The 23223-nt window shown below is 37.5% G+C and overlaps 1 protein-coding gene across 1 annotated transcript in view; it reads right to left on the bottom strand.

The window, feature by feature from the left end:
* The window catches only part of LOC126817371 (C2 calcium-dependent domain-containing protein 4C), a 46055-nt gene extending 25852 nt beyond the window's left edge, over positions 1-20203 (bottom strand). Inside the window, exon 1 of the mRNA XM_050544315.2 lies at positions 18809-20203. Coding sequence (XP_050400272.1) covers positions 18809-20197 — 1389 coding nt within the window. The 5' untranslated portion in view covers positions 20198-20203. The remainder of the gene's footprint in view (positions 1-18808) is intronic.
* Between the last annotated feature and the right edge of the window lie 3020 nt (positions 20204-23223).

Here is a 23223-nt window from a genome sequence, read left to right as displayed (position 1 = left end):
GCGCGCACGTGCTAACCATTCGGCCATCGACCCCCCTTGAAATTATCAACTACAATTTAATTTCATTACTGTAACAATGAAAGGGGACAACGGTGAGTAGCATGTGGATCGCTAAACTGGGGGTTCCGTATTTTATCCTTGCCTCGGCCGAAAAAGTTCATAGGGATTTTCCGACGTGGTTCCCTCTTGTCAGTGTTATATGACTGAGAGTCTGGTGAGGGACGTGTACCGATACTCATTGGCGTGCGCGTAAATGAACCCTTGACAACTGAACTCGAAATAAGAGTAGGCCATAGCGCCGCTGTCCGGGCAAAATTCCCCCTATAGCACACTGCAGGAACAGAGCAATAGGACGTTAAACCCCATTTCAATTCATTTCGTAATAATGGAAATGTCAAAGACGGTATTATTGGTTTTAATCAGCCATGGATGTCCATGATTGATGTTTCTATAATATCAGATATCTGTCCATCTAACATGTTCAAAATGTCAAATCGCTCTAATATATTTGATTTCATGAACATGTCCACGGAAATGGACAAAACTTGTCAGGCTCGCTCACGGTCCTTTAAAAGATGCACGATAAGGTTCCATTTTTGTAAATTTTATCGGAACATGCAAATTTGTGAGATTTTTCACACGTATTCCGTGACTAGAATATCTGATTTCAAGATTATGCTCAATTTTTATTGAATTATTGAATTGGTGAGTTAAGTTTCTCATCAATGCCGTTGATGTTAATATGTCACAACGTACACATCCGGAATCATTAGCCGAGTTGGTGCAGAAAAGTAGGACGTTAAACCCCTGAAGACAGCAAGTGGATAAATTTTTTTATCCAAACAGGAGAAAGAGAGAGAGAGAGAGAGAGAGAGAGAGAGACGACATAGGTTTGTAAAACAAACACACTGGCCTTGAATAGAAAGATAAATAATATCAAATACTTTATTTGCTTTCCTAAAAATAATTATTATAGAACAATCACGTTAATCTCGAGCGATTTATTTAGGTCAATCTCCTGGGAACGACTTTATCCGATTAGTGGTATGGTTCAGCAATTAAAGCGAATGTCATTCGTTTTATTCAGTTGATTTGGTTTATAGGTCGTATCGTCTCAATACAAACCAGGTCATTTCGGGACTAACATATGGTTCAATTTTATTTCAATAATTCGCTTGCGCGTAGGGGTCTTTAGCAGTGGGCGGAAACCGGAGGACCTGGAAAAAACCCACGAGGTTGTACAGGCAACCCTACTCCTTGTCACGTACAACCTGGGAATCGAAACCCCACCAGCTGACTCAATGACAGACCGTATGATACAGCGCGCGCGTCCTAACCATTCGGCCATTCACCCCCCCCCCCCTACACACACCCCGATATTAATAACTTCACACATAACTTTATATCTTAAAATCATTAAATTGAAGAATCAATCAAAAATCAATAAATTGAAGATTCGATGAAGCAAATTTCAATAAATTGAAGATTCGGTCAAGCAAAAATCATTAAATTGAAGATTCGATCAAGCAAAAACCAATAAATTGAAGATTCGGTCAAGCAAAAAACATTAAATTGAAGATTCGATCAAGCAAAAATCATTAACTTGGACGAATCGGTCAAAACTCGAAAACGTATTTCATTAGACTCTTACAGATATAAGTATATACTTTTATTTCACGAAAAATACAGTCTCTTCATAATTTGTCTGTGTAGGATAAAGCACGTCTTTTGATAACATTATTGCAACTTATAAACATATAACGGTAAATCTCTTTGATCTATGGGGCATAGTCTATTTCCGGAATAACTTCCGGTCTGAAAGTAGGGAGCGGCTTTGAATATATACAGGGGAATTTGACGTATTCTTCTTGATAACGACTGTTATTAAAAGACATGATTTTTAATCTACTGATCTTGAAATCATCAACTAGAATTTTATGTCCTTAACCTAACAATCAACATGTCCAACACCCTGGCGATCACGTGGCTAAGTGGGTAAGACGCTGGCTTGCTAGCCTGGAGGTCGGGTGTTCGATCCCTACATTGGCCGAGAAAGTTCATCCAGATCATCCGGCGTGGTTTCCCCTATCAGTGATGCAGGACGGAGGGCCTGACAAAGACAGCCGTCTAATGGTTCGGATGGGACGAAAAACCGAGGTCCTGTGTACATATTGGCGTACACGTGAAAGATCCCTTGACAGTTGGAATTCGATATAAGAGTAGGCCGTAGTGCCGCTGTCCGGGCAAAATTTCCCTCATAGCACACTGTATGGCGTATGCCCGTCTTTATTAGCCCAGTTCGGAGCAGAACAGTAGGACGTTAAACCCCATTTTATTTCATTTCATTTCATGTCAAACACCCTATCAGTGTCTATTTCTTTAGACTACAATTATTATACGCTCGATTACTTGGATGTATGTGGTTTTATTGTCAGGAATTTGTCCACGGAAATATTATCAAATAAACCCTTCATTATTAATAATGTTGAAACAATATGTTTTCTGGTCGCCATTGCCCCAATGTTACATTCTTTTAAAAGAAATTATTATGCTTGGCCTCCAATGCCACGCGGCAACTTTCTGCTTTAGTTTCTGATTTTTGAAACTAAGCTTCAATTATTATTATATATCGCCCATGATTATTGTAGAACACCCCATACCACGTCCCATTTAAGAATTTTTATGTGACATGGATCACCCACGCTACTAGATATAATGCGGCATGCCAGTCTTCATTAGCCCAGTCAGAACAGAACAGTAGGACGTTTAAACCCCATTTTATTTCATTTCGCAATTCTAGTCCACAAATCAACTAACTTTGTCTGATGTATTACTTTTGTCACCCTGGCTATTAAGTTAATCTTTGGACCCAAAAATACCTAAACCTGTCTAATCAATTACATTTGTCATCCTGCCATCTTTTTCTTTTAGGTTCTTGGACCAAAAAAGTGGCTTTATTTGTTTTCTGTGAGAAGAAGCGTCGTGTCTGATATATCACTGTTGTCATTCTGCGTTTTCTATTAGTTTAACGTTTTATCACCCTTTTTCTTATAAGTTCCTTGTCAAAAGATCCGTCTTCATTAGCTTAGAAGGTAGCGACAAGTACAATCTGATTAAAACACAGATCATATTTCGTTTCGTTTTTATAGTTCAAAATTTCGTTTTACTTGTCTTTACTACACTTGGATCTGGAAGAGTTGTTATTTAACTCGTGTTCTAAATGGTGTCAGGGATAAGCCAATGAAACGGTCTGTTACGGCGAGCTTTAGGCGTGTTTTGCACGGAACTGTGGGTAATCCACTAGTGACATCAATGCTGATTGGTTAATCAAATGTCTGACGTCATAGGGTCATAAGTCGGTCTTTTGACCCCTGACGTGACCTATGGCTATAGAGAGAGAGAGAGAAATGGGGTTTAACGTCCACTCGACACAAACTAGGTCATTTCGGGACTAACATATGGTTTTTAATTTTATTTCAATAATTCGCTTGCACGTAGGGGTCTTTAGCAGTGGGAGGAAACCGGAGGACCCGGAGAAAACCCACGAGGTTGGACAGGCGACCCTACTCCTTTCCACGTACAACCGGGGATTCGAAACCACGCCAGTCGACTCAATGACAGACTTTATGATACAGCGTGCGCACGCTAACCATTCAGTCATCCCCCCCACCCCCCCGGGTATAACTTGTCAGATCTTCATGTAGTGTAGGCCATCGAATGTATAAAAAAAACGAAACGAAATATAGATCTGTATTTGAATCAGATTGAGACAAGTAGGACGCTAAAACCCGCGCCATTTCATTTGACCAACAGATATCTAAATTTCCTTATACGACATTTAGTGATTGGATATATAATAATAAAACTCAATTTATATGGAAAACAATCACTGAGTTTATTACACACTACGTTTCAACAAGTTCTTGCCATTACACTGTCATTACTAGAGAACGACAAGAGGAACTTGTTGAAACGTAGTGTGTAATAAACTCTGTGATTGTTTTCCATATAAATTGAGTTTTATTATTATAATACCTAAACTTGGGAATAAGGATGGTATCCCTGTAAAGTTGATATTGTTGACTAAGCAGCCAATAACTGTTATAAATGAAAATATACGACATTAATAGACCAAAGTCATCAGTTTATATACATAATTACATGTACATAATTATCTAAAATTGATATCGTTGAATAAGCCATAAATAACGTTTATAAATGAATCTATACGACACTAGCAGATCAAAGGCGTCAGTTTATATACATAATGTTTATTAGTTCATTAAAATTGTTATTTATCAGGCAGTAGTCATTAGGTAGATGTTATGTCACGAAGGTGTTAAAACCGTGACTATTGCATGATATACACCACTGTTGATCAGGTTTGTGTATTCAATAGTGATGGGTGTTATAAATAGTCACGCTTTTACACTAGTAGTGACATCTTTTACATCTAGTTACACACCTGCTATTTAATGACAACTGTATAATTACACACCTGCTAATTAATGACTACTGTATAATTTCTAACCACTTTCTATACATACTAAACATTAGTGTAGAATACTGACCACTTATATTATTTAATGAAAAAAATTGTCATTAGTAAAAGGCCTAGCTTCATTAGTCAACGGTATCAGATTACCAGTGTATGTATAATCTATGTTAATGTCTTGGGAAACAAGAAATAACAGGGATATTCAACATGTTCATAATTTATTAATTACATATCTAACATCTACATGCAATATGTGCAGAGATTAGAACAATAACCCGTGAATTTCTCATCAATGGTTAATTTCATGTATCTGATCCATTACGGGGGGTTGGGTGGCTGAATGGTTAGCACGTGTGCGCTGTACCATGAAGTCTGTCATTGAGTCAACTGGCGTGGTTTCGAATCCCCAGTTGTACGTGGCAAGGAGTAGGGTCACCTGTCCATCCTCGTGGGTTTTATCTGGGTCCTCCGGTTTCCTCACACTACTAAAGACCCCTTATTATTGAAATAAAATTAAACCATGTGTTAGTCCCGAAATGACCTAGTTTGTGTCGAGTGAACGTTAAACCCCATCTCTCTCTCTCTCTCTCTCTCTCTCTCCCTCTCTCTGATCCATTACTGTTGTCACCATTCGCTTGTGTGTGTTGTCACCATTCGCTTGTGTGTGTGTGTGAAATAGCTTTATTTAAAGTCCGCTTCCAGTGAGGTGATAATCGCAGACAAGCATTCGCTTGTAATTCTAGACGGAATAAATACCCAAATGTATTTTTTGTTGGAATAAGCATCGTGCCTGATGTCATTCTGCACTGTCTATTGGTTTAATGTTTTAAATCATTTCTCTTGTAATTCTAAACCAAATAAATACCTTAATGTCTTTTCTATATTCCATCATATCAAGAATCTCGTATGTCTTGAGACACCTGTCTATACAGGTGATAAAATATCGACTGATGATGCCAACAATTCGACAGAGACTTCAATAATCTAAATAATTAATGGTCCTAAACCAGACACGCCACACGCCAATTCCATTTTTCAAAACAATTGGTTTGTGAAGATACTAATAATGTGGTGGTTCGAGGCTCTGTACGTATATCAAGATGCAATTATCACCTTCATCCAGACAGTGATTTGTAATAATTTGAACTCTAGACATTATGAAAATTAATGGACGTAATTTTCATCCAATCTCTCTGTAATTTTCCCTTTTACGACTGATATTATATACATGTTTCAGGATTAAATCAAAGGTTCCACTACCAGACGACGGATTGAAGTGACAGGTGGTTCAGATTCTACGATATAATTATTGTAATGTAATTAATATTCTTGGTTATAAAATCTATTCCGTAATTTAACACTTTTTTTCTGTTAATCGATGGATTTTTTGGCGAAATTGTGTTAATAGTGTGAATTATTTCTTCAAATTACGTGTTTTATGTATTTCTGTTGAATATTCAGTATTAAACAGGAAATTTCCGTAAAATTTAGGGATAAAATGTTTTATTCCCTTCTATAATGGATTTAATTCTGTTATTTTACGGAATAAACGGTAGAATGACAAGGAAGTTCCTTGAAATTTAGGGATAAAATGTTTTATTCCGTTCTGTAATGGACTTAAGTCTGTTATTTTACGGGATAAACGGTGCAACGATAAGTAATCGTATACATATATAATCATTCCTAATAATCATCATGTTATAGTATTCATTTCAATTTATTAACCATAATATGAAGAATCATATTGTGTAAAGTTCGGTATATTAATTGTCATGTATATCTAGTTTCCATTATTTATAAGATGTATAAAGTGTATTGTTATTCATCATACGGAAATCAGATTGTAAGTATTTTCAGAAATATATAAAAATATGTTTTAATGCTGCGTGCGTTATGTTTGTAATATCTGGTGATCAAGCATGCTTAGATCCGGATAGTACAACCCGTTGGCCTGTGTAAGTCGGTTTGTCTCTATGGCAGAGTCGAAATACCTGCGAATTGATGATACCGCAAACTTACATCTGAAAGCCTCCAACCACTGACGAGTAGCGGTTTGAGATACCTTGCTCTCGATTCTTATAATTGCGAAAAGAGGTTACGTTTAAAGATTATCTGCGGTATCACTTCGGTGGAAGCGGACGTTAAATAAAGCTATTTCACGCACGCGTCTAAAGTCAATGGTTAATTAAATGAAATTTTTATCACCTTCATCGTCAGGAAACAAAATTTATTGGGATTTTTTTTCTGTATTTGAAAATGGAATTTATGTTAATTGAGGGAATTTCTGTAAATTACAGGAAAACCAAATACGGATAAAATTTTCCTGGTAATTTTTGTTTCCGGAATTTTTTACGTTTTTTCACGGAAATTTTTGTTACAGTGTAGGATCATGTACTCTAAATGATCGGGGTGGGGGGGGGGAGAAAGAGAGAAATGGGGTTTAACATCCACTCGAAACAAATTAGGCTATTTCGGGACTAACACATGGTTCAATTTTATTTCAATAATTCGCTTGTGTGAAGGGGTCTTTAGCAGTAGGGGGAAACCGGAGGAACCGGAGAAAAAACACGACGTTGGACAGGCGACCCTACTCCTTGTCACGTACAGTCGAGGAATCGAAACCACGCCAGTTGACGTAATGACAGACCTTATGATACAACGCGCAGAAGCTAACCATTCGCCATCCACCCACCCCCACCCCCAGAGATAGAGAGAGAGAAAGAGAGAGGATAACTTGATCTTATAGTGTCTTTCAATCATTATCTATACAAGATGAAATATTGGACTCGTGTGACGTATTTCATTGCAAAGCACGTGCGGGATAGTGTCTGTATTTTAATTTGTTTAATGGTCTCGCGCTAAAGACATTCCATAATAAATTGAAATGACATTGGGCCAACGTCTTAATGCAGTATCCATATATTACGTAATGTCTCGCTCTCGACCATTAATCCATACATATTATGTGGTGTCGGGCTGAGTCCGTGTTGAAGCATGGAGAGTGAGTTCCCTTGGGATGTATGAAGAGGAGAGTGAGTCCCCTTGGGATGGATGAGGAAGAATGCTAGGGAGATAAATAATGAGACACCTAGTACTTGTAATTCACATTCCTATGTCCAGTTATTTAATTATTGAATAAATATTTTATAATTATTATAATTATTATTATTGTAAATAACACATCGGATCTCTCTCTCTCTCTCTCTCTCTCTCAAAGTTTATCTACCGCGACCTCCCCGATTTGAAATCGACTGTGGACGGAAATGATCATTATAGGATTGATGATTAAAACGTGGGAGGTGATGTATATAGACTATACATTGCCAGTAGCAGCAGGTTTCTCATGATGATATATAGACTGGATTAACTGTAGCTATTTCTAGACAAAATAATAACCGGATATTGATATACCGCCATCATCTACTTCAATGGCGTTTTCTCTTTAGTCTTTGTTGTTGTTATGCTTGTGTTTTTTTGTAATAATCAAATTACCAACAGCCTTGCTCGATAATAAAAATAACCATATTATATAAACTAATTAACTGTATCAATATGTTGGTTGATGGCTTTCCATTATTACATTGTCTACCAAGCTTCACAAGATCACTTATTCAGGATTTCTGAAGGGGGGGGGGGGTCACCATTTAAAATACAAAATGAAGGTTCAATAGAGGGGGTCGCGATCAATATGTTTGGACACAGATCACCAACCATTTCTACGCCTTCACCCACGAATGTAGGGCGAAAGTTATTTTTAGTCTTTCTCTCCCTTTCCCTTTTTCCCCCTTTTGCATGGCGATTTTTGTTAACTTTTTGGTGTAGAATCGAAGAAAAGGGTTTGAAAATACATTTTCTGCCAGGTTTTGGTGAATATTCATGATTTTGAGGCGGAAGGATACAAGAGTTGAGAGGTTGATTAGGTTGAAATGTAGGGCCGAAAATTGCATGTTTACTTGTCTCTACTTCCAGTTTGTGTATCTCAAGTTTTTCACGGTGAACCTCTTACATGCTTTCTACACAACGAAAATTTGGAAACACGTTAGAGCCGGTCTAAGAGACGAGAATTAACATTAAAGTCAATGGAGAAATCATTAGTGATCCGTGGCCGTTTAAACAATTAGTTCAATCAGCCTAAGTGGCGATGGATGTTGCATACGGGCCTGGATTGAGAAGGATTTTGCTGTATCAATGGGAGGGATAATAACTTAAAATCTCTATGTACTTTCGTTTCTAAAAGGAATGTTCATTCCTGCAATACAAGTATTTAAGCCGCAAAAAGAAATGTCTATAAAACGAAGGGAATTGCGGAATATATTAAATGAACGTTCATACAAGTTAACCTCTCTCTTTCTCCATCTCTTGTGGGGTGGGGCGGAGAGATGGCCGAATCATTAGTGCATGCGCATTGTATTATAAGGTCTGTGGTTGAGTCATCTGGCATGGTTTCAATTCCGAGTTTGGACGTGACAAGGAGTAGGGTCGCCTGTCCAACCTCGTGGGCTTTCTCCGGGTCCTCCGGTCTCCTCCCACTGCTTAAGATCCCTACGCGCAAGCAAATTATTGAAATAAAATTGAACCATATGCTAGTCCCGAAATCCCCTAGTTTGTGTCGAGTTGACGTTATCCCCCCCCCTCTCTCCCGTTTGAAAAACAAGACAACACAGTTTTAGCAGAAAGTTAAGGCTATTGTAACCCACCCACCACTCACTCTCTCCCCCTCTCTCTCGCTCACTCGCTCTTTCTCTCTGTCTTCCTGTCTAACCTCGTGGGTTTTCTCCGGGTCCTCCAGTTTGCCTCCACTGCTAAAGACCCTCTCTCTCTCTCAGCAAAATAACTAGAGTCCTAAAATGTCCTGTTTTATGTGGAATGGACTTAAACACGCACATGTACAAGGAAGATGCAAACTCTCTCTCTCCCCATCTCTCTCTCTCTCTCTCTCTCCCATCTCCCTCTCTCTCTCTCTAGAACACCTAATTGCACTGGTCATTTTTCAGCCAGGTTTAGCAGTATATATGTATGTCACCGTGTCCACATGACCTTTATAACAAGGATGTTATATGTTGTTAATGAACTAGTTCTTCACTAAGATCAATATAACATTATTATATAGCTCATCATAACACCATCTAACGTTATTATAATATCATAAAAAACATTGACCGTGAACGATAATGATACTAGCGATGATGAGATAATTAAGTCCGGTTTAACGGCATGCTTACAGCACCAACTGGCCTAATGAACATACTTTAGATATGTAAATTCTCTCTTCGAATGATTCTTCAATTCTTTAAAAAAATATCTCAAAACCGAACTTTTTAATCAAATATACAACTGGTTGAATACGATTCTAGCTGTGCCTGTCAGACTTTTACCATGTGTACTAAATAATGTCTTTTTTAATGGATTAATGTGTTGTGATTGTTGTAATTTTATATTAGTTGTACTTATGTAAAGCGCCCGAGAGCAGCTCGCTGAGTTGAATTGTTGGCGCTATATAAATCAATTATTATTATTTTATTAATATAATGGAACATGAATATACATATATCGTCATACGGTACTGACAGGCCAGTTACTGCAATTAGTAAGGGATCCTAACTAGTGACTGCCTTCAATGTACAAATTTTGTTATATTTAAGGAAAATCAGATAATAGGATAAAAGTAAATGTTGTAATTAAAACTGACATGTTAATTAAACAATATAATAAATCAACACAAACAATAGATGGGATTCACGTCGTTACCCAATAACGGCTTGAAAAGTGAAGACAGGTTAACGACTTACTAGCCAGTTGATCTTAAAGTGGTTAATTTAAGAAACGATTGGCAGATTATCACACCATTATAATACCATGTTTCTGGGTAGCGGTGTTTTCCCTACTTTTTTTAAAACTCCGGGGATCACGGTAGCTAAGTGGGTAAGATGCTGGCTCGCTAGTCTGGAGGTCACGTGTTCGATCCCTGCATTGGCCGAGAAGGTTCATCGGGATTTTCGGGCGTGGTTTCCCCCTTGTCAGTGATGCAGGACGGATTGTCTGTCTAGTCATTCGTATGGGTCGAAAAACCGAGGTCCCGTGTACACATCGGCGTGCACGTAAAAGATCCATTGACAGTTGGAATTCGATATAAGAGTATCTCGCGCTCTCTCTCTCTCTCTCTCTCTCTCTCTCGTTTGAAAAACAAGACAACACAGTTTTAGCAGAAAGTTAAGGCTATTGTAACACATCCCGACCTCTCTCCCACCCCCTCTCTCTCTCCGTCGGTTTTCTCCGGGCCCTCCAGTTTCGTTCCGGTGCTAAAGACCCCTATGCGCAAGCACACACACACAAATAACGCTGTCCCGAAATTTAAAAAAACAACTGTAAGTGTAAAAGTCCTCTATATTTCCATAGATTTTTAGTGCATATTTCTGATAATCCGACATGCCGATATGGTCATATCTAAGAAGACAGCGGTCACTATTTTCTGCAATGCCCCAATATTGCCACTCAGCCACTTAAATCCAAGCACTCAAAAGCTTTTCTTTATGGAGATCTCAATCTTGTACAACGAAGTCATTTTAGTCAAGTTCACAAGTATTTTTAACTAACTAAACGCTTTGAGTAAATAAGAAGTGGTAGGCGATGGTGATTAATGTGAAATGATGCCGATGATTTATTTTATTTTATTTTATTTTATTATTTGTCAATGTAAATATGTAATATATACTTTTGTATATATTTCAGTAATTGTATTAAAATGTATAATTTACATGGAGATGAATTTATATTAGCTTCGGCTTGTTTTCTAATCCATTACATCAGTTTTGTAAATAACCTTTTTGAACTTGAAATAAAAATATTGTTTAAACCAAAACACAATCTTGGTATGACGACGCTATAAAAATAAAAAACGTGCTTCGGATAAATTATTCCTTATGATCTGTTTAGATCGATGGTTACAAAAAAAACTTTTGCTTCATTCCTCTTTTAAAAAAAAATACAATGAAGACATAAATTCTAACAGACTAGGGAGCTGTTAGTTGGTTTCGTATTTAGTTTTAGTTTGCCCAAAGCGTTGAACTAGAAATCTCACAGATTTTGTGCCAAGATCAGAACATATCGCCCACTGTCTAAAACTGACATTCTAGATTTGTCAATAAATACGTGGTTTCTTATTTCTTTTTTTTTTTAATTTGTGCCCAAAGCTAAATTGAAATTGAGGAGAAGATTTGCTGCCATCGTGACTCTTTTGTTACTTGTAAATTCATTTTTTTCAGGCACGGATGAGAATAAAATACACCGCGATACATGTGTAGATGAATCAATGGTCGAATTGATCCGTCCATATATCGCTTTCTTAAATCATCTCGTCGTACAAATCCGCGGCATGCTACTCGAAAAAAATGTGCGTAGTTTCTGTGTGGTTTAATGGTCCAGAGCGAGACATTAAAGGCTCAATATCACTCTTGTTGTAACTGAATAATATGTCCCAATCTTTATTCTGGTCAACAAATTGTACTATTTTACAATATTCCAATTAATTGGTGATACAAATTTCATTTTAACACACCTAATTTAAAAAATTGGAAAAATTCAACTAAATGATTTGAAAAGCCTCACGTAAACCTTTTTAAATGTGACTTGGATTTAAAAATATTTTCGAACCCTCTGGACAAGTAACATAGAATTTAATAGATAATTTTCACAACAGGTAGGACACTTAAACATCTAGTACTTAGAATGAGGCTATTATTTATTTTCTGGAGCTGTCAAGCCAGCAAGAGTGTTATTCTCCCTTTAAGTAATATATTAAAACAACACGACGGACGCCATTTTGGGACTAACACATGGTTCAATTGGAGTTAAACCGGTCCATGTTTCGAGTATTAACAGTGTCTAGCTGCGGTTCTGGAGTTTGCCCCGGTCCCTTCAGTACCATGGAATTTAAAAAAAAAAGCCAGATAACACGTTTTGGGTTGTTTTTGACATATCGGTATTACGATCCCAAGGGTGACCTCAACATTGCAACAATCAAATACAATTTAACGCCCCAATACTACAATAAATCATTTATCATGAATTACTTGTCATACTTAGTCATTAAATGTCGGTGCATGAATGTCTATGAAGCAGGTTATATTTCCCAAATAATCGCACAGATAAGTGTTCGTTTTCGGTGTCATATCACTATATCACTATATACATGAATTTCCAATTATTGATGGCTTGTGAAATTCAAAATTAAACGTTCTCGAGTGACAATAATTTAAACCCCGTTACGTCATACATCACGATACGACAGTTAGCACTTGATTTCATATTATAGCGGGGGTTGGGTGACTGAATGGTTAGCACGTGTGTGTTGTATCATAAGGTTTGTCATTGAGTCAACTGGCGTAGTTTCGATTCCCCAGTTGTACGTGACAAGAAGTAGGGTTGCCTGTCCAACCTCGTGGGTTTTTTACGGGTCCTCCGGTTTCCTCTCACTGCTAAAGACCCCTGCGCGCAAGCGAATTATTGAAATAAAATTGAACGATCCGTTAGTCCCGAAATGACCCAGTTTGTGCCTGGTGGACGTTAAACTATCTCTCTCTCTCTCTCTCTCTCTCTCTCTCTCTCTCTCTTCACCCCCCATCACTAGTATAATAAAACACTTACGCTCAAAACCAATCTTTTAATGACTTTAAATCTCTCTTTCTTATTAAAGATATTTTAGTATTCTACTTATGATTTGCATTTTCAGAAGTCCTCGAAATTGCTTTATTTAATCCACGATGTACAGACGACAGTAAAAGCTCCATCAGGTCGAGCTATATAATCCGCAGCTAAGGACGGCAGTTCACAGAGTACATATATTAATCAATCCATAAGATCAATGTTGAAATGGAGAGATTAGCGTTAATATAATTCTCTGACACTTTGTTCCATTCTCAACAAGACCAATGTATGAATGGAGAGATTAGCAGTGATATCCTTATATGTCGTTTTTCTCAATAAGCTAAGAGAGCCGCGAATCGATCCCGGTGTTGATCAAGAGGGTTCATTTTACCGCCACTCCCGTTGGTTCGTCCGTCTATTGTTCAAACTCAAGCTAAGGACATATCGTGTACATTGTCATCCTGTAACAAGTGAACAATATTACATTGTGATCCTAAACCAACTAAAACAAGTGAAATTGTTACATTATATTGTGAGCCTAAAATAATTGAAATTTTCACATTTTATTGTGAGCCTAAAATAATTGAAGTTGTCTCACTACATTGTGAGCCTAAACAAGTGAAATTGTCACATTATATTGTGAGCCTAAAATAATTGAAATTGTCTCACTACATTGTGAGCCTAAACAAGTGAAATTGTCCCATTACATTGTGATACTAAAACAAGTGAAATTGTCACATTACATTGTGTTACTAAAACAAGTGAAATTGTCCCATTACATTGTGATCCTGTAATAAGTGAAATTGTCACATTACATTGTGATCCTAAACCAACTAAAACTGTCACTTTACATTGTGATCCTAAAATAAGCGAAATTGTCACATAACATTGTGGTCCCAAATTAATTGAAATTGTCACATTACATTGTGATCCTAAAATACGCGAAATTGTCTCATCACATTGTGATACTTAAACAAGTGAAATTGTCACATTACATTCTGATCCTAAAATAAGTGAAATTGTCCCATTCTAAAACAATCACAGTTGTCACATTACATCGTGATCCTTAAATTGTGTGAAATTGTCACATTACATTGGGTTCATAAAATAATTGAAATTGTCCCATTACATTGCGATCCTAAAATACGTGAAATTGGCATATTACATTGTGATGGTAAAATAATTGAAATTACACTGTGATCCGACAATTTATTAGATTGTCCAATTACATTGTGATCGCCAACAAATTAAATTGTCCCATGTAATCATCGATTACATTATACATTCAGTATTACAATTACATATAGCGGGGTGGGGGGGTGTAATCATCGATTACATTATAAATTCATTAACACTCTATACACTCAGTTTTACATATATCGGGGGGGGGGGGGGGTAATCATCGATTACATTATAAAGTCTTTAACACTCTATACACCCAGAATTACATATACGGGGGGGGGGGGGGGTAATCATTACATTATAAATTCATTAACACTCTATACACCCAGTATTACATATGTCGGGGGGGGGGGGGTAATCCAGTATTTTTCTAGTACGATTGGGTATTTCGCCGAACATAACTGATTAGAAATTGCAGTAAAAAACAGAAACAATTGAATGTAAATCAGTTTATATACATTCACATTACATTATTATATACGTTGCGACCCATTTGTGTCAATTTCTAGATCAAAAATATTAGCGATTTAGCCCCTTTAAGTACATGTATGTTTTAAAACCAAATAACATAATGTGGGTTTAATCAACCGTGTTTATAAATCAAATAACATCTGGGTTTATTCAACTAGATTTTAAAATCAAATCAAATATATCCCCATCTTAAAAGACATTATGGTTAATTCTATTTTGCTACATCAATATCGTTTCAAGCAATATCGATATGGACATAAGATCACTCTATCAATGTGGACTAAGTGGAGCTTATCCGTTTTCTGTCAGTTCATCTTGACAGTATTAAAATATTTTTATTTTAATACCCAGTACAGTATATTTTCACAACTGATCGATACAGAAGAGGAGATGCAGCTGGCTCGGAAAAATAAATTTAATCGCAGGGGAACGCACTCAGAAATACAATGAACTGTGGTGTTCAATGGCATGGCAGTACCAACTAAGCATTGCTATGACATGGTGACATTGGAGAAACAAACTAATTAATATCAGTTCGTTTTTATTCGGGAATTTTACAGTTGTGTGTGTGTGGGGGGGGGGGAGAAAGGGAGAGAGAAGAAGCGTTTGTATCTTCCTTGTAAATGTATGTTTCTGGGCCAAAGAGAGAGAGAGAGAGAGAGAGAGAGAGAGTTTAACGTCCATTCGACAAAAAACAGGTCATTTCAGGACTAACATATGGTTCAACAAGGTCATTACGAGATTAACATATGGTTCAATTGTATTTCAATAATTCGCTTGCACGTAGGGGTCTTTAGCATTAGGAGGAAACCAGAGGACCCGGAGAAAACCAACGAGGTTGGACTCTACTTCTTGTCGCGTTAACGTAATATGTCTAAATACTGATGTTATTAACCCCAAAAATATGGTATCAGCCTTAAGACAAACTAAATATGACAATTTCTAGAACATTTGATACCATTTCTGTTATTTGGGAATTTTACACAGCTTCCCTTGGTAAATAAGTGTATGTTACTGGGCCAGTAATGTGTCAAAAGATTGATGTCATTAACCTTAAAGCTGGCCACTCATCCATTAACCCTAAAGCTGACCACTCATCCCTTAGAATAAGAATCAATATGGCTAATGTAACCTATTGGTCAGATTAGTCTACTAGCTTCCTACTGACATAATCTCATTTTCAATATTAGAAAGCAACATTTATAGAAGAAGTGTTATTAATACAATCCCTTTGGCAGATTGGTGTCCGACTGATCTAAAATGTAAGTTGAAAGGAAATGAAATGGGGGTTAATGTCCTACGTTTTTGCATTTCAACAAAGCCCTTTTGACGCTGTTCAATGAAATGAAATGGGGTTTAACGTCCCACTGTTCCGCTCCTATACTCGGCTAATGAAGACGGGCATACGCCATACAGTGTGCTATTAGAGTTTTGCTCGGGCAGCGGCACTATGACCTACTCTCATATCGAATGCCAACTGATAAGGGATCTTTTACGTGCATGTCAATGTATACACAAGGCCTCGGCTTTCCATCCTACCCGAACGACTAGACATTTTAGTCTTTCTGCTCATAGAAATATAGACTAGAATATGAGCAGAAGGACTAAAAACGACGTCACGATTCAGTATTGACGGAAAGTTACGACTCCTCACGGAGATGGGCGGGAATCTACCTGTTGAAATGTATCTGTGGCAGGTAATATTGCCATTCGGGTTCGTGTTATACTTATGGAAAGTATATGTTGACATAAATACTTGAAGTATTTACAAAAATTATGAAGCTTTTCCGGTGAACTTTAATACTTCTGGAAGCTGGAGGAAATGACATGCTGAAGATTGTTGCACAGCCTTTGATTATGCCGACAATAACCCACTGACCTATATAAATATGATATTATTTGATAATGACACAGGTGTGGATTATATGCTTGATTATGTATGACTAATTAAGATCTGGAACAGGTGTGTCTCCTAACTGAGAAATATCGACAACAATATTCCTAGTCGAATACACCTGGGAGGATTATTACCGTCTTGACATTTACGACTAAAGATAGGATTAATATGACGTATGTTGATTAAATACCCCCGGTCAGTTAATCGATGCCAATCATGTCCTGTCCATGATTTTATAACGAACTGTCTGTCTTGGATCAGATCACATTATTGGGTTCGATTTTGTCTCTATCCCAGTATTTCAGTTGTATTACCCCCACCTGAATCATAAACACGCAAAAAATTTTTTAGATGCACGCGTCAACATCGGCAACCACCTTTTTCACATGAAATACTAATATATGTATATCTTCAAACAATACCAAATAAATGAATACAAATTTAACTAAATGTATTTGCACAGTTTTAATTTAACAAATTTAACTAAATGTATTACGTAAAATTAACTTCAATTTACAAAATTTCACCATGCCTTTCTCCGTAAAATACAGATTTAACTAAATGTATAACGTAAAATTAATATACAAAATTTCATGGGGGAGGTTTAACGTCCACTCGACGTAAACTAGGTCGAGTTTAGTCTCTCTCTCTCTCTCTCTCTCCCGTGATGTAACTTGCACGACCCTGTAGCGAAGAACAGTGTCTAACGGTGTTGATAGGGCCAAACAGATTGGTGTAGAAAAGTAGGACTTTTAACCCCATTTCATTTCTACAAAACATCAGCATCTCAATCTAGAAGCCGGACGACAATTCCCACCGAACCGCACTATGCTTGAAGTAGCATTATTATTATTAATTTATGGAAAAAATTCAACCACGTCTTTGGATTGTGTTAACCCTTTCATGCATAGGACCTCTCCTCTCGGTTGATATTGATGATTTTTGTCATTTGTATTTGATTATAGCCCATATTTTCTAACTATTATAGTGCGAACAGTCAACTCTTTATCTAATGTTACCTTATGCCCCTTTAAGCAATACAAATTAGAAAATTATCAATTTGAGGAAAGATAATTATTTACCAGTAAAACGATCAGGAATAATTTGTAACTAAGTTTAGACTGGTATTAATGTATCTCAGCTACCGTAGATAATTCACACAGTTTCTAAATGACTCCTAGTTAATTAAAATATGATTTTATTTCCATACAGTTTATTATTTAAAGCCGTCGAGAGTTCTAGCAATATTAGTTAAACAATAGATAATGTAAAGGGAATATGTTGAAATTTTCAGTCAAATTAATTTATTCTGAGCCGCGAAATTCTCATTCCAAGAGCAATGTAGCCGCGATGGCCATTGTTAGCGTTGTTACGATAATAAACAAAGTATCGATTATCCATTTTTACGGTTAATCATCAATCGTAGTTGAACAGCAGATCGGATTCAAATCGGTTTAAGATCGGACCCATCAGATAACACCGACAGTTGATTGTGATCGTGTCATGTCTCATTAATAATTTAGATAACATTTCAGGCCTACAGAAAGACCGACAATGGGCAGATTTACCTCTTGCATAATGTATGTTTAACACAAAGAGTCGTCCCAAGACACCGTCTCTGTTTTATTAGTTGCAGTGAAGTAGAGTTAATCGTATTAAAGGATCCGTATAATCTGATAGTCGATATTTTCCATAATTATTATTAGTCTAGACAAAAAACTAATGTGTCCTTATTACCTTATGAGTCGAGTCGTTCGATCCCGGTGTTGGCTAAGAAATTTTCCAAGATATTCCAGAATGGTTTCCGGTTGTCAAAGGGCCTGGCATGTTACAGAAATCAGTGGTTTGGTTGGGACGGAAAACCGGACGGTTGGGGTTCATTTTATGTCCGGACAAAAAATTTAAGCAAAATAAAATAAGATGGCGCAGTGAAATAAACAGTAAGAATTGCGAAATGATATTAAGATTGGTTGCTTTTAATTAATTTTGCTACAAATAATTTCATTATAATCCGAAGTCTTACATTAAGTCTGGATTAACAGACAAATAGAAAAAAAACCACTTTCGCTCACCTTTCATATATTCATTTATTAAAAAAATAAATATAATCCACTTACCTCACAGTTTCTTTTAGTTTCTAAGTCCTTCCACATCCTGTTTTCTTGCAGTAGATCATAATTAGAGAGATTAAGGTTTACTTCCCCTATGTATTCCGTGAGTTTTAATTTCTGGCCTTTGTCGAATAATTTAATCCTTACTCTCATAGCTTCCAATTCGTCGATACTAAATCCGTCGAAATGAAATTCCTGATTAAAATGAGGATTACGCGTTTGCTTCACAAATTGCGACACTTGTCTCTGTATTTTCCCGGGCATAAGATACAATTTGGCGTAGATATTCAAATGATGAGTGGCCTTGTTGTGGACATAGAGATTCTCGGCTTTGATCATGGTTACACGGAGTTTTTTAGAATGAGGAAAATATTGAAACGAGAATTTGAGTTCACCAAGTTCGGCAATCCTTGAAGTGTAGGGTTTCGAAATGCTTGAGCATGAGCAGGACTTGTTGGAGAAGTCTCTCACGATATCTGGACCTTGAGTAATAGGTGTGCAACACGGCGACGAGTGGCGTTTCACGGGAGTTTCAAAAGTTGGGAGATAATGTCCACGTCTTTGAGGTCCTGGACTAGTTGTATCTGAACTACTGTCATCGCCATTGTACTCCGGTTCCGGGGTGAACGCCGATGATCGTCGTCTGTAGTAACGTTTGCTGTTGCGATAACAATCCTTCTCCGACAACGTATTCCGACGATCGTACATTCGTTTGTTGTCCATAGAATGCTCCCGTCTTGGGTTTTTTTTATAAACATTATTTTGAGCATTATTCAGAGAGCATTTCTCTATACCTATGTCGATACATGAAGGGTATTTTATTTTAACGTTCGTTTTGGGCTGTCCTGTGGATTCCATAAACAAGGACTCTCGGCGCCTACTGTGTGGACTTTCTTTCAAGGTCGTGAAGCCGTAGTTCGTTCGTGTTCTGAAATGCAGTAGACTTACGGCAGCGGTTGAGCATGGATCGGCATTTGTTCCATATGTTTCCCGTTCTCCAAGTTCGACCATCGAAAGAGCACTAAACGCTTGAATTCCATTATTGGTGTCGTGTTTTGGTGACACCGGAGCGGATCGCGTGTGGACGGGGCTCTTATTGTTATAAGGCACCTCAAGACAGGAGAAAGAACCCCGGGGTGAAACACCAGGGCTTGGAGTAAAACATACCACACTCGCGCCGCTTGATTGACTTACGATATCATCTTCATTTGAACACACTGACGGTTGCCGAGACGACTCGTTAGAACCCGGGATTACAAATTCTGGAATGTTTCTCGGAGTAACTACAGTACAGAAAGACGAACCTTGATCCGAACCATAACCATCCGGAGCGTTTATATTAGGAATCTTACATTTATTAATTAGCCATTCCTTGATATCTTTCATGGATTCCATTTTGCTCAGATCACAATTTTTGGTAATACAGCAATCAAAAATCACAAATTGCACAAAAGGCGAAACCTTTACGCCAATTAGAACAAAACTTCTAGCATCTGTATTCACTTAACATTACATGGAAGCTAGGATTTACACTGCACGGATTCCAGCAGTCTTAATCTTCAAATCAAAATACACACGATTGACAAGGCACTTCAGAACACCATAAACACGGTAGAATTACGCTAGATGGAGAGACTAATAAGCAATGTCCTGGCTAGTAGATACTTGTAATGTCATTTTAAAATTGGGTTTCTAGTCAAGATGCGTGTAATACTTGCCGTTGGTAATCGCCCTCTCAATATCCGCTCGCTCTGACGACACGCGAACCAAGAGGTCTTATAGAATAGTCTGTTATCGTTTACTCCATCAATATACTCATATAACCCGGTCTTCCTTCATAAACTCATCTTAATTCGATCTGAAAACAGATACAAGGGAGAAAAAAATCATTTAGATTTGTTTTAAGCCAACTGAATAGAAACGTGTCTTTCATCTATTTGTGATGAATCTTTGCGAAGACGGCTTAATCCTGAATTTAAAAAAATCAAAAACAAATTCAGTTATAACAAATCCTTTGAATATTTTAAAGAAGAAAGGGTGACAAAAGAAACATTTAAGACGGCTAATTAGTCAAGTGTACAAATATAGAAACATAAGGTTATTGAAGACTTTCCCCGTAGGCTTCTCCTTGTCAGTGGTGCAGGACGGGCGGGTCGGGCAGTTGTCTAGTCGTTCGGATGGGACGAAAATCTGAGGCACCCTGTACACATTGGCGTTTACGTAAAAGATCCGTATTTTTGTCAGTTGGAATTCGATGTAAGAGTAGGCAAACGTTCCCTCGTAGCACACTGTACAGCGTATGTCCGTCTTTATTAGCCCAGTCGGGGCAGAACATTAGGACATTATTTTTTTTAATTAAATAAATAATGAAGAATTTGTTACTTCTAAAACCATACCGAGCAAACAATAAATACAAACTCGCAAATCATGTCATCTCAAGTTAAATTGGATAAAAAAAAATAACGGTATTTTCAACAAAATAATACATATTCTTGATTTTTAAAATATAATGTGAGGTCCTTTCGATCTTTTTCAATCTGATTAAAACACAGATCCTATTTCTTTTCGTTGCCTATAGTTCAAAGTTTTGTTTTACTTGTATTCACTTCACTAGGATCTTGAAGAGTTGTAGGGGGGTGGATGGTTAGCAGGTGCGCGCTGTAACATAAGGTCTGCCATTGAGTCAACTGGCGTGGTTTCGATCCCCGGTTGTACGTGATAAGGAGTAGGGTAGCCTACTGTGTTATTACGATAACACACTTTATATCGCGATACTTTGCTAAGTTGATCCTTCTTTTGGAACGGCTTCAATTCGCAACTTTACAACGCCAAACAAGAGAGAGAGAGAGAGAGAGAAATGGGGTTTAACGTCCACTCGACACAAACCAGGTCATTTCGGGACTAACATATGGTTTAATTTTATTTCAATAATTCGCTTGCGCATAGGGGTCTTTAACAGTGGGAAGAAACCGGAGGACCCGGAGAAAACGCACAAGGTTGGACAGGCGACCCTACTCATCATTACTGAAGTCGGTACGATAAAAGAACCTAGTCTCGATTATCCATTTCTTGATTGAATCATGAATTAGCGTTGGGAAGCAGATCGCACCCTGGCCCAGTAAATATCGCGGGCTAACGATGACATTGAGAGTTGATTATGATCTGAATAAGCAGAGGCGTAGCCGTGAAATATACATTGGGGAGTCCGCAAATGAAATTATATAAAATGTTGACAATGTGTTACGCCGGAGACACGAGGCTGCACAGCAGCCGATGTAGCGCGATAGGGAGAGTGTGGGAGGGTCTTTAGTCTTCTGTAAACACTGTTTTGGCATATTTTACGGGGTTAAACTAAAACATCACACCAATACAATGTTTATCATGTTTAAGGCATGTGTGACGCCTATGTAAAAAGTCAATTATCGTCTAATTAATAATTTAGATAACATTTCAGACCTAAAGAAAAACCTGAAATAGGCAGATTTAGCTCTTGCATAATGTATCTTTAATTATCTGCTGTGTTTCATAATTTTTATAGCAACACGGTTAATCGAGAACGGCTGATCCTTGCTATAATGTTGAAACAATTTTTTTTGGAAAATCACTTTCGTATAAAGCGTAGTGTCGTTATTCATGACTAAACGTGGAGTGGGTGTCATTTTTAATCAGTGACGTTCGGCTACTCAGTGGGATAGAAATTATTCCGCAGTAATGGATAGTTCTAATGACTTCCTTTGAACACGTTTGGCAATAATTTGATTATAAAAAAAACTTACTGTCATAGTTACTGATCAAATCCAGCGGATACGCGATATTCCTTTCCCTTCCCAACTTAAAATGGTCGCCCAATCCGAATTAGGATGCACACTACGTCCCACGTGATCAAACGCCATTTCCATATGGAATCCATGACCATATTTAGATGCTAATAGTATTTAGTTATCGTCAACAAATCCCTTTAAAGAAAGCGATGGGCAGGGCTATGTGACATGGTGTCGCGTCGGACCTGTGGAACGCATTACCACAAAGAAAAACTGGTCGGTAACTACTTTAGTGGTTCACTCTTCACTATTTGTGAGGCAATTACATATTTCAATACAAACTGTGGTGATATGTGTTGAGAATTGTGCGTTTAAACCTTTTCTTACTTGCGCAAAGCCTCGATTAGTGTATCAATTGTAGCGGCGAACCAAACATGGCGGCGCTACAATATTGCAACTATCCGTGGGAGTGCGTGTCGGCGGTATACAATTCGTCCGTGGGTACCTTTCAATGTCAGTGAAGAATGTCACACTATATATAAAAATATTGTCGTGAAACAAACATGACATAACTACGCACATGAAGCCCTACTTTAAATTCTTACGTCATTTCAATGAAATTATCTTTTTGAAGAAGCCATTTTTTGAATGGGTTATTAC

The sequence above is a fragment of the Patella vulgata genome, chromosome 4 (assembly GCF_932274485.2).
Source record: "Patella vulgata chromosome 4, xgPatVulg1.2, whole genome shotgun sequence".
Lineage (NCBI taxonomy): Eukaryota > Metazoa > Mollusca > Gastropoda > Patellidae > Patella > Patella vulgata.
Note: the sequence above shows the minus strand (reverse complement) of the source record. Positions and strands in the feature narration are given on the sequence as shown.